Source organism: Nyctibius grandis, chromosome 10 (genome assembly GCF_013368605.1).
Source record: "Nyctibius grandis isolate bNycGra1 chromosome 10, bNycGra1.pri, whole genome shotgun sequence".
NCBI classification, from domain to species: domain Eukaryota; kingdom Metazoa; phylum Chordata; class Aves; order Nyctibiiformes; family Nyctibiidae; genus Nyctibius; species Nyctibius grandis.
This window is the reverse complement of record NC_090667.1, coordinates 27,079,572-27,096,360: the sequence shown is the minus strand read 5'-3', so window position 1 is coordinate 27,096,360 and position 16,789 is coordinate 27,079,572. Positions and strand designations below refer to the sequence as shown.

Here is a 16,789-nt window from a genome sequence, read left to right as displayed (position 1 = left end):
GAGGCTGCTGGGCACTGCCAAAGGGGCAGGTCGGCTGCGGCCAGGCTGTGCGAGTCATTCATTTAAAATATTCCAAGAAAGGAACGAGATGTTTTGCTATGACTTAGCTGTCTTTAGTGGATGGTTGACTTCACATCGAAAGGCAGAAGGTTCATATTCCTTCTTGGTCGCTGCTGTCTCTCTGTTGCTTGGGGATCGCAGGAGCTGCAAGGCTGCGGCATAGCACTGTCTCACACGGGGCAGGCTCCATGTAATGCCCAGGATCCAGAGGAGTTTGGGACGGAGGCTGCGGGGTGCTGTTTCTGGCCTCTGCTATCAGGACATCACAAAAAGGGACCACAGGGGGTCTGAGAGAAAACGTGACTGTATCTTTGGTGTCTACTATCAGAAATCTGAATATCTGAGCATAAGAGTCACGATTCCTTTTCAGAAAGCTGTTTAGGCCGCGTGCATCATGCATTTGTGAGCTGGCTGGCAGAGAGCGACAAAAGCCAATATTTACCCGTGCAGTCTGTACTGGCAATTGGGACGTGTGTAAAGCCGGGTTCGCGTTAGCGATGTCCCTTCCTCCCACCTGCCACAGCCATACGTTGCTCATTGCCTTAGGGCTGGCCATGCTCTCCCCGGGAAGCCTATAGCTCATGGTAGAGCTGAAAACTTTCCATGTAAGATTTGCCGAGGCGGGAGCACGCCTGCCCTGGGACTCGGCACGGCATCCAACGGAGCATCTTAGAGCAGCCTTGCAGTGCGTTGTTATTGGTATGCATGGCGGCCTGGGAAAGATTCAAGTTATGAGACGTTTTTGTGTTTAACAAAGGCTTCTTTTTCTGTCGAATCTGTGGAAGTGTCAATTTTCTTTATAAAAGGAAGTTCCTTCACTTTTAGACAGTAAAAAAAACCCGAATGGGTGGTTTAGCTTTCCGCAGAATGAGGTTGACTGTCAGTCAGAATATGCCACCCAGTAATGAAGCTGGAGCAGGGAGCTAGTTCCACGTGGCTATCAATCTCCTGTATCAGCGGCAGACAGTGATGGAGCTGAGGTGGGCTGTCTGTTTGCATCGTGTTCGCATAAGGTCAGGCAGCGAGACAACAGTCGCTCGCAGTCAGCGGGGAAGTGCGGGCAGGCTGCGGTGCGGGTGCTGAAGACAGCCTGGAGGTCAAGGCTGACAGGATGACAGACGTCAGCACGGGGACGACGCCTCCTCGCCTGTCCGGCTCCTGCCTCGGTGGCACAGCCACCGCACCACAGCCGGGACGGGAGCAGGACGGCTGCTGGTGGAAACGCACCTCCAGCTCGGCGCTGGCCCTGCAGCCGCAGGTGAAATGGTCAAAATGTGATTTGGGGGATATTTTGGAGCCCTGTTGCTTTATATGTCAGAGTTTAGTTTCCCCCCCTGCTCTCTTGTGCTCATGTAGCTTGTTCAGACCCCTGAAAACCTGACATATTCTCTCCAAACCAAGGCTTTAAATCACTGCTATTTGCATGACAATCCCCTTAACTTTCCTGTTAATTTCATCATTTTCCAAGTAAAAGTGGAGTTAAATGTAAATTGCTTGTCCTAAGTCTCACCGTACCTGAATACGTAAGGTGCGGGCTGTCAGCAAAGCAGGGACCAGCCAAAGATTGCTGAATGGTTTGCTGTTACCCAGGTGCTTGCTCTTCACTAAGGCTGAGGAGCTCCAGGCTTTTTCACTGTTGTGGTCACTAGTGAGTTGATCACAGGGTTTTGTCCACCAGGTATCACTGGATGCCTTTTGTAAAGTCCTACCATTATGAAAGATGATGTGATTTCTGATGTGTTTAGCTATGTGATGGGTAAGAAAGGCATAGCATTATTCACACATCCGACAACACGTGCTGTGTGTTTACTGATGCCTGTCTGCTTTTGGTACCACCACTATAGTACTGAGGCTGTTGCTTTTCTTTATCAATAGTCCTCCAAAAAACTAGGGAAGGCAAGAAGCAGGAATGGTTTTGAGAAGACATCATGATTTTGGGTAAAATTATGAAAGGTCTTACATGATCGACCAGGTCTTTCCCTGCCTTCTGTTTCCATATTTGCCGCTGTCCTCACGTTGGAGGGCTGTGTCAGTTCTGCCAGCGTTGTTTGGCACACAGAGAAGTGATGTGTTAGAGGAGCCTCGCTGCTCCCTGTGCTCACGGGAGAAGTCTTGTGGAGCAGAAAGTTGAGCTCAGCTTTCCTAGGCCCAAAGCGAGTACCTAAACCTTGAGCAGTGGTTCCTGCCCCTTTCAAAGGAGTGGCTTTCAGGAGTGACCTTGGTTTCGCATGTGCCTTTTTTGGATTTAGTCATGTAATAACTTTCTTTTTAAATGTTAAAGTTGGCTTGCTAATCCCAAACTTTTAAAAATAAGACTAAAATATTGATTGTGTGCATGCTGCGTATTAGAAGACACTAAGCTTACCAAAATCAGGATGGCAGACTGAATCCCCTCCACTCTAATAACGACTGAACAGCATCATTCTCTGCGGGTTGTTCAATGACTATTTATCCAACGTCCAACCAGCTGCAAGTCCCTCAATTAATTAATTTGGTGTATCAGTGATTTGCCCTTTCCTCTGTAAGCTGTATTTTGCAGCATCAAACTTGTTTTCAAGAAGCAGCTCTTTTATTAGCTAACATTAGCATTAGCTTTCGTTAGTTTTTTACAACTAAGCCAACAGAAATTATGTTATTGTCATAAACCTTGAGGAATTGAAAAGTCTGCATAACATATTTGTAAGTTTTTCCATTGTATTCTAATTACGTATCTGGATGCTTCACGTAAAGGCAAGATTTCCGTACAGCTAGTTAAAAAAAAACAGAACAGGGCATTTTTGGTCCCTTAAAAGAGGTAGTAAATATATGAACGCTTCATCAGAGTATCTTCACATGCTTCCCTAGTACTTTGTGTTTAGGTCCCATGTCTCGTTCAGATGCGTAGCCCTGGCTGTGGTAAGGCAGGTTAAAATCTGGCAGTGCGTAATGCCATAACCTTTTGTTAGGTGCCAGCTCCGTGTCCCGACCAGCCCCGTGATAAGCCCACTGTGACATGGCGTGCGTTACGGCTGTCTGTCGGATAGGATCCGGCGTCTGTGCTGAAGGGCAGTGGGTTGCCAGCCACCAGCAGACACCCAGCTCTGTGCGGCAGGCTGACGTGATGCGTTACAATGGGTGTAGGATGGCAGTGCTCAGAAACTATCCGGTTCAGCCGCGGTACGTCAGGGGTGCAGATCGCATGTGAGGAGTGATGCGCCGTGACTTGGCTTCGGTGCTGCGGCGTGGAGGAGAGCCCAAGCGAAATGAAGGCAGGAGTTGGGAGGATGAAATGGCTCCCATGCTCCACAGCATCTCGAGCGGGCGGCTAGGGCAGCGCCCAGGAGAGCGGGCGGAGGGCTGGGCTGAACAAAGGGCTTTCAACCGGCATTTCATGCACGGTGTGAATTCCCAGAAGAAAGGGGAGTCGGGGAAAATCGATGTTTGCTGAATAAGGGTTTTTTTTTTCAAGGGGTCTAAACAGGTGGGCTCTTTCAGGTCAGATTTGCTGGGGGAGATGGAGGAGGCAGGAGGCAGGCAGCTGTGGTCCTGCCCACGTCCCCAGAGCCCGTCCCCTGCAACCGGTGGGACTCCGCGCAGGCAAGTCTTCCTGCGAGGGATCCTTTGAAAGCCTATCCTGACACATGCCGTCCAAGGCACTAATCATCGATGTTTACTCTATAGCTCATATGTGCTGCACCTGGCAACCAGCAAGGGAGCTGAAGGCAGCACGTGTTTTATATTTGAGTTGTTACTTTAAAAATCAAATTATTTGCATCAGTTTTTGACATTGTTTTTTTTCTCCTTGGCTCTGTATGCCAGGGCTCACAGTGCGTGCAAAGATCTGTTTGCTACGTGTAAGCAATATTTTCCCCAGTAAAAAAAAAAGTGTAGACAAGTTAAACATAAAAGGTGTAAAAGATGATATGTCTTTTCATTTATAAGCCGCCATGGTATTTCATACAGGCTTATGTCAAAGAGATTAACCCACTGGAGCTATACTGTATATTTATAATTGCATACAAATGCATGCTATTGCTTCATATATTGGTCTTTGTTAAAAATCATTTTGATATATTTGTTTTAGCAGCATAACTAGCCCTGGGGGCACCGGGTATAATTAGAAAAGGGCATGGGGGGAGGCGGGGCTTGTAGAATAAAGCAGTGGCCTTAGGATCACAGATCCTAATTATAATTTATAATTAACCCCAGAATTTGCACAAACCATCTAAGCTAAACAAGGACTATCATTTTTGCTGTTTAAATTGCAACCCCTTTTTTTAATTTCACCACCTGCTTTGTTGATGTTGTTGTTTTCGTCACTTAAAACTTAAAAATGAGGGGGGATTAGGAAAGCGACATTTAAAACTTTTCATATGAAATATTTACAGTGGGAATTTAGTAGTTTAGAGCCAACATAGTGAATCTGCAGCAGAAGGAGTGATCTGAAACTTGTTTACTTATAATTAAAATTTTCCTTATTTATTTTTCTTGCCTTTTTTGCCCTTCTGCTTTCCTCTCTGCCCACAACTTCTGCCGTACACCTCAAGTGTCCGTGAGCAGGAGCTGTAGAGTATCAGATGAAATTGTGTCTCCACACAGATGGAGACATTTGTGTTGTTTGTTGACCCAAATTCATAGACCCAGACCATTTTGTCTCTCGTGTATCTGTATGTACCATGTATGTACCATGTACATGCAGAACTTTTTTTCACCCTTTTACTCTCTTCTCATTCCCCATCACTGCTTCAGTTTAATAACGACGTGGTTGTGGGTTGCATGTGAGAACATCCATTTCCTGCAGCTGCATTTTAGCCAGCCTTGCTGCACAAATGCTGCTCGCTGGAGGAGTCGGTGCTTCAGTCCATGAGATCAAATAGCAAATATCAAAGTTGAGCTGGAGACCTTTGCTGAAAACAAAATTGCTGATAAGCATCAGAACGAGCTGGTGCAACTTGAGCTTCTCCTGGGGATTTTTTTTCATCCCTGTCAGCCATGTATTAGAATTGTCTAGAGCACAGAAGTGAATCTTAAATTATAGCGATGCTGAGCTATATACCCTTTGTGTTCTTGCAAAAGGGAAAATAAATATGTTCCCTCAAAAAGATTACATTTTCAAAGTATACTTGAGTTGAATATTTAATTAGGTTTCAAAATTATCAAGCTAATAAATTAAGTGCAAGGCGTTTGGTAGTGTTTTTCTAGTTCTATGTATATCCTGCATTTGTCACTAATTAATGAGTTCCTAATGTTTCAGCTTCTGGGAAGATGAGCAACAAAGATTAACATAACTAGTAAATCCGAAGATGTGCAGCTGGGTTATAGTATTTGAAATTTGACAAAAACATCGGAAGTATTATTATTTGTGACATGGCTCAAGATGGGGGATTGTGAGGAAAGCAAAGATGACAGAACTGGTGCTAACCACTGTGACAACAACTTGAAAAGCAGCCGACATGACATCTTTCCTATCATGCTGCCGAAAATGTCAACTTTGTGAAGGACAGTGAGAAAATGGTTTGCCGAAAAATTGAAAGGTAGATTCAAGAGATGCTCATCATGTCAGATGCAATATAGTCCACAGCTGGGTGAGAAAGGGAGTCCTTGCCGTGGTGATGGCTCTCGGTTGGCAGGCCCTTCCAGACATCCACGCTGCTCCAAAAATGGCTACAGCTGACCTGTAGATTGTCTCGAGTTTGCAGTAGCATGATACGCAAGAGCGGCGTGCCTTTACACCATGCGGCAGGCCCTGTGTGGAGGGAGCGGTGGCTGGAGCCACTGGGTTAGGTGTCCTCCTGGCTCACAAAGACCCCGAGAAAGGCGAAGACCAGGGAGTGACCACGGGTTAAGCCTATGTGGTCTACGTGCACCTTGGTGGTTGGATTGGCATCCCTTGGAGCGTTGTGACTTGTGCGAGAGCCGCGTTGGCCAGAGGCTGGTTCTCCAGAGCCCACCTTTCATCTTCGTGTGGGTCAGCGTTTTCAAAGCGATGCTTCCAGAGCCAACACTGCCCAGCTGGGACATGACTGATGCTGTCACGTCAGCACGTTGTGGGTGTCCAACATGAGTCCTTATGTGGTGAGCACTAAATAACCAGTTCTGGCAAAACCGAAGCCCTTTGAGTACAGTGAGAAACTGCAGTTCGTGCAAAAGGGCTGCAACCCAACCTGAGCTGTCAGAGCCTGCCATTAAATCTCACCGGTTGAGGTTATTGACCCAGCAAAGGGTAACATAACTTTCAGACCATTTCCAGTCCATCAGCAAATCACTGCCAGGGCAGGCGGCTTTTCCTGCCTCGTTTGTCAGCGCTGATACAATTAACCTAGTGACACTCTGTGAGCTGTTATGGGTACGGGGAGGAACTGAATACCAAAAGTCAAATGAGGGCTTCAAGCCTGCCCCTTAATGTACGGCATTTGTTGAGGTCTGTCTTGAGTTATCTGCTCTTCTGCTTGGGAGCAAAGCAGGTTCTGCGAGGTTCACAGCATGACAAAAGGCATGAACATCTCTGAATATTAAATATTTTATGGAACTTTGGAATAAAAATATATTAAGCGTGTTCAGACATTAATCTTTGCTCAATATCTAATTTGGTTTTTTTTGTGGCTTGCTCATTTCTTCAAAATAACTAGTCCTAATTAGGTACTAATGAGACCAGATCCATACTTCCAAAACTGTTTATGAAATGTGTTCCCCAGCTGAGACATTTTATCCAAGTTTCAGCCTAAATCTTTTTTCCTTTTTTTTTCCTTAATACACAACTGAATTTGGCAAATAATCAAGTAAAGATTTCCGATTAAATGCTGTTTAAATTTAAATACATCCCCTGGTATTCAAGTCTTTTTCTGTGTCCATGTTGCAAGTTTTGTTTAATGTATATTTAGCTTTAAAATTTTGCAGTAAATATCATGTAAGGTTTGCTGGTTCCTCTTCTGAAATATTTTAATGGTTTATTCACCTATGTTGGAATATCAGAGTTCGCATTTGTGATATTAAGAGCTTGCTTAAATGCAGGGTCAAGGAGAAGTGATTGTACAGATTTTATAGCTTTTAATTTTTTATAGGTTGGTTGTTTTTTTTTTTTTTAAGTTTAAGGCCTTTGATTCTTTAAGAGGAAAATAAAGCCAACCAATTAACCCCTGACAGGAGGTTCATTAGAAGCTTTGTAATCCCTTGCCAAGTCTTTTGTATAGCCAAACCAGTCTAGAACAGCGGATTTATGCAGCTTAAGCCGAACACTGGAGGAGGCCTTTAAGTAAGAACATTTGTTCAGTTTTAAGACGTCTTACATTACCTAAAGAGCGCCTGTGCCAGCGGAGCTGCCCAGGAGCACACAAATCCGTAGGCTTTGGGGAGCGGTGCCGTCGGTCGTCTGCCCGTCCGGTTCCTTTGGTGGGTGGATTAGACTCGCTCTCTCCTCTCGCCCGGGGTTCTGCGTTATTTTGCCATGTGGGTGTGGGGGAGAAGGAGGGGATTGCTGCTTTCGGCTCTCAGATGGGTTGGCATCAGCAGAGGTGCGGGGTGAAAGAGCCACGGGGACCAGCGCATCATCCAGCCCCGGGAGAGCTTCATTGGGGCTCGCCTGCACACCGTGCTCTGTGAGAGATGAGAAATACCCCGAGGCAGCAGGACCTGGGTGTCTCGCAACGCGCTCCTGTGCACTCCTGAGATACAAGAGTGTCATACAGAGTCCGAGAAAATCTTTCATAAATCGTATCGGAGTGTTAATTTTTATAAATTAAAATTAAATGGCTGAAAAGGCATTGCATTTTCAAATACAAAATGCATGTCGCTCTCTAGGCACATTTCAGCAGAATATATTGAAGATGGTTTACTTCAAGAAATCACTGTAATAGGGTGATTCAGCGGTTATGAAGGAGGGCAGAATTTTATATTCTGTTTGTATATATGCCTGTTGTCAATATTCTTTTATCCTGTGAACAGTGTTAAATTAGCAGCTGAATTTTTCTGCAGAAATTAAGTCCCTATTTTGCTAGCAGTGGGCCCGATCCTGCAGTGAGAGCTGGCATTGCGCTCCCTGTCATATGCCTGTATTTAAAAGGGGATTCTGCTTTTTCCAACTTCTCTATCACAGGAAAAAATAAGGAGGGAGGGGGGTTTCCACATCTAGATTATCACTCTGAGACAGGATATTTCTTTATTTGTTTATTTCTGATACCTCGGCCGTGGTGCTGCCACGACCACCTGTGTCTCGACGTGGCACATCCTCTGTCCTGGGGTCTCGTAGTTGGTGACATCCCTTTCCGAGAGGACAGCATGCTGTGTGCGGTGGGGACGGGTTACCAGGGTGGCGAGGTGGAGTCCAAGTCATTTGTGGCATTTCTCCTCCAGGCCTGATGGGATAGGAACTGTGACCGTAGACGAGAAAGAGCGTTTCGAAGAGATCAAGGAGCGGCTTCGTTTGCTTCTGGAGAATCAGATCACGCATTTTAGGTAAAGGCAGAGAGCCCAGGCTGAATGCGAGAGGACTGATTTCCTCCCAGCTCCCTCCTATAAGCAGCAAAGCCAAAAGGCAGGTTTTGAATGCATACGGGAATTTTGCATAAGTGGCACAGACCTACGCAGGGCAGTGAAGCTTGCACTGTAGCATGTTTGTAGCTGGAGAGTGATTTTAAATATATAACCTTTAAAGGGTGTTTCAAACTATCTTGCTCCCATAGGCATGGTCATGCTGTGGATTTTTTGTGAAATTTAAGACCAAAAAAAAATCCTTTGTCCTCTCATTTCTCTGGTCCCCTCTGCTCAATTATTACCCATTTATTTTCCCTCCTCTCTGGTGTTCAGACAGGCAGGGCTTTCTGCCTGCTGTCACGGTGTAGGAAGGATGGATGCTGCCCCCACAAAAAGGGATGAACTGCCCCCTGCGCGCCAGCCGGGTCCTGAGCGGGCGGTGCACGTTTGCCGGCAGACGGGTGATGTGCATCCGCGCGCAGAGTCCCCGCGTGAGCCCCGTGGAGCTGCCACTCGCCGGGGACGGTGGCTGCTTCAGCCTGTTACCTACAGCCCGGTGCATCAACGGGTCTCCGGCTGGAAGGAAATGTCCTTTCCAGAGGGGCTTTTTTTTTTCCATTTTTACAAGATGATGATATTTAACTCTCTCCTAGGAGAGCTAAAAACTCTTCAGGTGACACCCAGATTTAATAAGCTGCTAAAACTATCAGCTTCTTACTCCCCCTTATTCTGTTTTGCTGCCTTAGTGTCCACACCATTAAACTCTGTTGGAAAGTAACCCTGTAGAAAGACTGCTCATTCTGGGCAGAAGGACTAGAGAATTGCTTGGGCGTATTTAGGAAAGCATCTTTGTAGCTCTGCAAAGGCTTGTTCATATGCACCTACCCTGACGTTAACGTGATGTGGTTTTTCTAGGTACTGCTTTCCATTTGGCCGTCCGGAAGGTGCACTAAAAGCTACTCTATCGCTGCTGGAAAGGGTAAGCGTAAGAATAACAGAGAGTAACTAAAATTACCTGTATTCATGTATCTTACCATCCAGAAGAGCCTGAGGAACTGTTGCTTTTGTGCAGGATGTGTAATTAATTATACTTAATACTGAAATGTGGGGTTTTAGGTGGGGTTGTTGTCTCTCCTGGTCCAGCTCAGAGGCCAGTGTGTAGCCTGGCCACTAAAGGCAGCACAGCCTACGTTTGTGCTGATAGTTAAGGGTGGAGGATCTCGCTGGCAAGTATCTACGCTGCAAACCCTTGTAAACGATGCCTGGCTGCTGTCCGGTGAAATTTCCATCTCGAGGCAGGCTCGTTCCCCCTGGGTGTAGGAAACCTGCTCACCATCATCCTCCCCATCCCTATTTCTGCCTTCCTGCTGCTCCAACATCTTACCCCGGCTAACCCATGGTATGGCCAACCCCAGACCTAAACCCAAGTCAATCAGCAGAGCCCAGGAAGGGCGTAATGTTGCTTGGCACTGGGCAAGTTGTGATAGATCTTAATGTCATGCCCTAAAAAATCAGAAGCACAGATTTCAGGGCATGCCATAGGGTATAGATACAGAAGGGGAGTAATACAACAGAGGTAGGTCCCACATCTCAAGCTGGCCAAGGTGACCTTGTCTATTGTACATATACCCCGAGAGCCACGCAGCTCTAGTGTAGGAATGGATGTATGTGCTGGGCTTGGAGAAAAGCAGTTCTGTGTGCCCGATGCCACAACAAATCAGATTTTCTTGTGTCAAGGTTCTGATGAAAGACATAGTTACTCCGGTCCCTCAAGAGGAGGTAAAAACAGTCATCCGTAAATGCTTGGAGCAAGCAGCTCTAGTCAATTATACTCGACTATCAGAGTATGCCAAAATTGAAGGTAAGGCTCTTTCTTTGTGAAATTACAATTTTGTTATATTTCTAGGTGGCAACTGTGGCTGGGAGCTATTTAAAAGAAGTGCATTTGCTATTTATTCGCTTGTCAATAAAACTGATGTGATTCTGAATCATTTTTGTGGTGTTGGCTTTGGAAGCAGTTAAGAATGGAAGCTATACAAAACGTTTCTTTTTCTGGAAAAGAGAGAAGAAACAGTTAAAAGGAACTGTAGCTTTTTTTTTTGATCGTTAGTGCATTTGGCCAGTGGTGTAGTATTCAGACTCATGTTGTGGTTTTAAAAAACGAATCGAGAAATACTTGGGATGTCATCTTTGCAGCTGAAGGTATAGTGCAGCTAATTGCTTGTGACAGTGGAGTTCAGGAAACAAATGAAAAATAAGAAGCTGAAAAACTGTTTAATCTATGCTTAATCATTTGTAGCCAATTTAAAATGTCTTTTTTCTGGGAGTGTTTTACTGTCTTTGCAGTTTGTATAGCAGTCATTGATCAGTGATCCCATACTTGCATCAGATTTCTTTCTTGTCACTCTAAATCCGGCATAGCTGATATTATTAACCTTTTAAGTTATGAGAGAATAATAACCAGTAACCAGAGACACATGTAGCCATCAAAAAGACATTTTAAAGCTTGCTAGAGGATACGTGTTAGCTGAAGCTCTATGATCCAGTCGTTCTTTACATGTTAATGAGTTTATGTTGGTACCTTGTTGGCTGCTATTCCCAACTTGAAACTCCTACCCAACTTTATCCTAGTTCCCAATTGCTTAAACCTGTATGTTCCAGATGAATGGTATGTTCTGCTCTAGACTTTGGGTTTCTGTCATGTGTGATGTGAAGCTTTCCCACAGCTGAAATTATTGTTGTATGCCTCTGGGACAATATTGAGAGGAAAAAAAAAAACAACCCCAAAACTCCCTCTGATTTGCTCTTAGTTCTTGTTTACATGAAAAATTGGGTTATTATATGACAAATTGTCCAGGTTCTGTACATGACATGTCCTCTCTTTTTCCTTTTTTTTTTTCTGTCTAACGATGCAAATTGTGTACCAGTGGTAATGAATTCATTGCTATGCATCCAGTGAGAAACACTTAAGAATTGGGCACTAAAAGGATGTTTATCAACTCTTGACTTGGTAATGAGTGACAAAAATAGAGAAGGAACGAAGGTTTCATAAGCACTGTATTATCAGGCAATTTATCGAAGTACTCAACTTCACAGGATATTTTAATTGGTGTATTCTGTAAAATGCAATGTTTAAATATACTTGACGAGGATGGAGAAGGACTGAGAATCAAAAGCAGCTTTTCTGTTGATGGATGCTTCTACCCAGGGCTGGCTCCCTTAGGTTCTCTGTGTAAATATCACTAACTCTTTGGTAAGATTTGCTCTCTTCTTTCAGATAAATCTATGCAAAAACAAACTTTATGATCTGTAAGTAAAAATGCATTCATTTCCAAAGTAGAACAGTTAGTGTGTACTTTTCCTTTTGTGCCTCAATTCTTCTTGGTTGTGTTAATTATCTGCCCTCTTTTTTGCACTGTGACTTTTAGGTCTGGGAATACTTTGAAGCAACAAACCTTTTTTTTTTTTCCAGCTACCTTTTCAGAGAAATAGTTCATTCCACACTACCTGCTCTCTTCTGCTTTTCTCCTCCTTTATCCGTGATTGGCCACAGCCACTTTTTGATACTATCTCTATAAAAGTGGTTGTAACACCAATTTCCAAGCATGCTGGGATTGTTAATTTGAACAACCCAACATCCGCCAGCTGCATGCATCAGGTTTTCTCTCATGAGCATAGTCCACTACGTGTTCAAATACTTCCTTAGAAGGGCAAGTAACAAATTGACTTTGGTGAGATGCGTTCCTGTGCACTATACATGACTTTGAAATCTTGCTTTTGAAAGCTGACATTTGAATAGCCATGCTTTTAGGGGAGTTTTGTCAGAGATGCAAAACCAGATCAGTGGCAGCAGTGCTTGAGGCTATGCTTATGAAGAAATACCTGTGAAAGCCTTAGATACTGAAGGCTGAAATCCTTAGTATCTCGGAGCCTTAAACCAGTGAAATTCTATTTCCCTCTATTCATGATGTTTTGATCATTATATTCTTGCAAACAGTTCAGAGCAAACCTCTGGAGGCATGGTCACAGCCTCTCTTGTGACTCATGGGCATGCTGAATGGTTAATCCAGTAGATCTCCAATTTTAACCCACCTTTTTTTTTTTTCCTTTTTTTTTTTTAATTTCTTCCTTTTATCCTGTGTGTATCCCAAAATACTCTACGGCTACTTTCCTTTTAACCTAATATAAAGTTTTCCTCTGACCTATAGCCTATAACCTCTTTACCTCTGACCTAAGCCTCTTGCATGCCCAAATCCTCTTTTATAGGGAAAAAGAGAGAAATGTATGAGCATCCTGTCTTCTGCTTGGCCTCTCAAGTGATGGATTTAACCATTCGTGAGTACCTACCACCCTCCTCTCCATGCTGTCCTCACTCTTTCTGTTTTCATTACCTCGAGACAGTCCAGATCCAAACCAACTCACTCTCCTTGCTTCAAGTCTTTTAGCATTGGCTTGTCTGTTGCTTCTGTCTGTGAAACCCAGTGTGAGAAGTCCAGTCACTTTTTATCAGCCTAAACCAGGTTAGACGATTAACCCATCTGTTTGTGATAAACTCAGATCGTCTGTAAGTTTTTTCAGTTCTTCTTTATGTCCGTGACCTGAATGCATTTTTACTTTGCTTCTGTGTAACCCCAATTTGTATAAGTGCTTGTCACTGGTACACAATCAAAAGGTAGCAGCTACATCGGGGAGAAGTGAGCTAGGGGTCAGATAAAGGACACTTGGAAAAAGCCGTCCCTTTGCCTGCATATAAGATCTTTACCCAACCCTGTGTATAAGATCGTATAAGGCTGTCCTTTCTCTGTACATCAGATCTTACATGTCTCCTGTCTGTTAACTCTCGAGCGGAAGGATGCGCTGTACTTGCTCTTCTCCTCGATTTTTTTACTGGTTTCTTTGCACCGAGCTCTGGAGGGGACATCCCAGCCCCGCTGTCACTTGGAGATCCCCTCTGTGTCCTCAGAGCTCGCCCTCTCTGGTTTTCTATTTGTGCAGCAGCGTTTTCTTTCACCTCCGTGAAAGGAGCTTCTTTTGGTAACCCCATGCTTTGGGGGGAGGCGGGGGGGCGAGACGGGACGACTTTTCTTCTTTTCAAATGTCATATATCACACATAACTGGGGGGCTGTGCGGTCCACTTGCTCATTAATCCTGCATATCTGTTCTTGTTTCTCTCTTTTCTCTCCTTGTTGCTTTCTCTCTTTCATATAGAGAATCAAAAGGACGCAGGTGAACAATTGTATATGCATTATCAATTGCTAGGACTGTTGAGTTATATTTATTTTGTTTTCTTTTTTCATAGCTCCTTAAGATATGTACTCCTTCAGGCTGAAAACGGAGATGCATTAATACTTAAGGAGTTAATTTGTGCTGTCTACATAATCTCCTTTTCCTCCTTCCTTAGAATAGAGTGTAGATTAGAAATACCTTATAGAAATACAGTATCTTCTTAGAAGACAGTTTTAGAGGAGAATCTAGCCTTTGTAGAGAGAAAGTTTCTTGTTCCAAAAGAACCGCAGCTCATTTTTGATGAAAAAATGTTGGTGATTTGGCCATTAATTTAACACACCTAACAAGCACATTTATAACTAAACTAACGTTCATTTTTGGTTTTCATATCTTCTGTTTTATGCCCTGATGGGAGGACTGGGTTTTTAATTTATTTTTTTTTTCTATTTTTTTGTGAATGTGTAACAAACGATCCGGTGGGACAGAAGTCATGTTTGTCTCTTGTTTATAACCTGTGGTGACGTGTAACAAGGTGAAGGCTCAGCTCAAGCGCCCATCCCTTCAGCAGGGATGGCGGAGCTCTGCAGCCCCTGGTCTCGTTTCTGTTGTATCCCAAAGTCCTAGTTCGAAAGTCCTTGAAACCTGAATTGTTCATTTCTTTTTGTGAGTAGATTGTTCTGTTTTGTGGAAAAAAAAAAAAAGGATCAGGTTGATTTCAGCTCTGTTTGCAAAGGGAAATTGCTTTTAGAAAGCAGTACAAGAGGCTGGGCCAGGTTCTGCCCTGGCTTCCCCAGGCCTCTGCAGCTCAAATTTGGCCCGTGATCTAGAACTATTGTATGACAGTAAAATTAATTTTGAATAGCAATAAATATTTAGAAAATGAATAATTTTTCCTTATGGCTATGAGAGGTGCAAATAAACAAATAGTAAATAAAACAATCCCAGCTATTCCCATTAACTACAGCAGATTAAAGTGAGCGCAGGCTGTTGTGCATTGAGCACAATAAATGCACCATCGCGCTTGTTGGCAACAGCTCATCACGTGCTTACAGTTTAGAAATTCAGAAGGAAGTTTCCGTGGCCCAGCTCGTTTAAAAAGAAAACTCCTTCTTCTTAATGCTTGGAGGGAGTGAAAGGACGCAGGGAGTTGTGACTCCGCTGCTTGGTGCCCACAAATCTCCTGTTGTCTGAAATGAAAAACTTTTGGGCAAGGTCAGCAGGACTCAACTTGAAACCCGTTCCTCAGCTTCAGTGGAGTCAAAAGTGACTGGGTTTTGGCCTGACTGTTTATTTATTTTGCCAGAAGCAAGAATAAAAATAAGATACAGAAAACAACTTCTTAAACACACAAATGTCACCCTTTGGTGTCCTTCTTTCTGAAAAGTGTGTAGTCTCTTGCCTTGCTTTAAAAATATTGATTGGAAATAGAACATTAAACAGAACACTAAACAGAACACTACACTAGAACAATTAAAGGTGAATGACTTGCTTTAATTATTAATCAGACAAAACTGCTAACAGATTAATAAGTGCAACCTTTTAATAAGTCTTCATCTGCTTATTTATATAGGTTGTGAATCCATCATTCCTTTAGAAAGGAATAACTTCTCCATCCCTTTTAAGCCCAGGATTTGTGAGATGTGCTGCACTGTGTTGGAGTGCCATGGCACTGAGGGATCCCACACTTTGCGCTGCTGGAGTTGGGTACAGGCAGCTTTAGGGTGCCAGCCAAGGCGAGAGCTGTCAGTTTGACAATTGATTGTGTTTAGTATAGACTTTTTTTTAGTTTTCTGACTGAGCATTTCTCATATTGTGATTTGGGTTTGGTCTCTGTAAAGAGAGGCTTCTCGTGGTACTGCTGAGTTGATGCACAGAGATGAGAAGTGCAGGAGACATGGGGATGGAGGCAGCTCTCGCCTCGCTGCTCGGTGCCGGGGCGGCAGGGCAATGGGGCACGGAGTGCAAGCGGAAAGTAACCGGAGAGCAGATGGACCCACTGAAGTCCTATTGCTCTGTCACCAAGGGAAATCAGCTACTCTTGGGCTATCCAAAAATGCCAGGTTTTTGCTTGTCCCGCAGCCTCCCCAGCCCCTGTCCAGGGAAGCAGGGCTCTCACCATGCTGCATCGCTGGCACGCACCATCCTCCCCAGACGTGTCCCTCCCGGCCAGGCTGGCGGGGAAGCCTGACTGCCCTCAAAAACGCAGTCAGTGGTGGTGCTGGGGTGGGTGCAAAGTCGAAGCCCAGTCAGCGCGGGGTCAGTGCTGCCCACGGAGGAGCAGGGGACAGCCACGGTGCCTGGGCAGAGGCAGCCACCTCTCAGGTGCCTGCGTCAGGCTGGGGACCCGGGTGCACCCGTGGGAAAGGGACCGAGCGCGGCGGCTTCGGCTGCGTCAGCCTCAGCTGGCACCGGCCGTGGAGCATCTTGCACATAGCACTCGCCCCAGCAGGCATGGAGAGCATCCTCAGCCGAGGAAGCGGGTGCAGGAGAGGTCGGGTTTTGACTAGAGCAATACAGCAGGTTGTTAAGAAGCAGTGGTAATTTTCAAGGCATTCGTTCTGGCCCTTGCCACTGTCCCCATGCTCACTCTACATCACTCGCCTTCCCTATTTCAGGATCTCAGCCTGGGAAGCTCTGTGCACATATCCGTAACTCTCAGCGAGTGTGCTGGAGGATTAGGAGCTGAGCTGCTTGTTGATTAACCTGGTCCCAGCCAAGGAGAGGTCCTGTGTGATTTGTCAGCCCAGCCACTTGCTCGGCAATCACTCCCAGCATTTGTGATAAACCACAAAGCTCAAAAAGAAAATAAAATTACATTCCCCAAATAAATACGGATGCAGAATGTGTGAAAACATCAGTCTCTGTATGCAGGAGTGAGACAGAAGTCGTTAATAAATCATGCACTCTAAGTCAGGCACGACTACAACCTGTATTTGTGTGCTGCTGAACTGCTGTATTATTTGTTCTCTTCCTTGAAATGGCATTCGGTTGTTTAACGAAGAACCATTACGCAGCTTTCGAGATTTCCTCTTGCCCTTTCAAAGGCAGTATTTA

General features: G+C 44.7%; 1 protein-coding gene across 1 annotated transcript in view; it reads left to right on the top strand.

Moving 5' to 3' along the window:
- The window catches only part of CADPS (calcium dependent secretion activator), a 214,160-nt gene that overhangs the window by 135,631 nt on the left and 61,740 nt on the right, over positions 1-16,789 (top strand). The window contains 4 exon segments of the mRNA XM_068408648.1: positions 8,389-8,490; positions 9,424-9,487; positions 10,246-10,369; positions 13,718-13,735. Coding sequence (XP_068264749.1) covers positions 8,389-8,490; positions 9,424-9,487; positions 10,246-10,369; positions 13,718-13,735 — 308 coding nt within the window.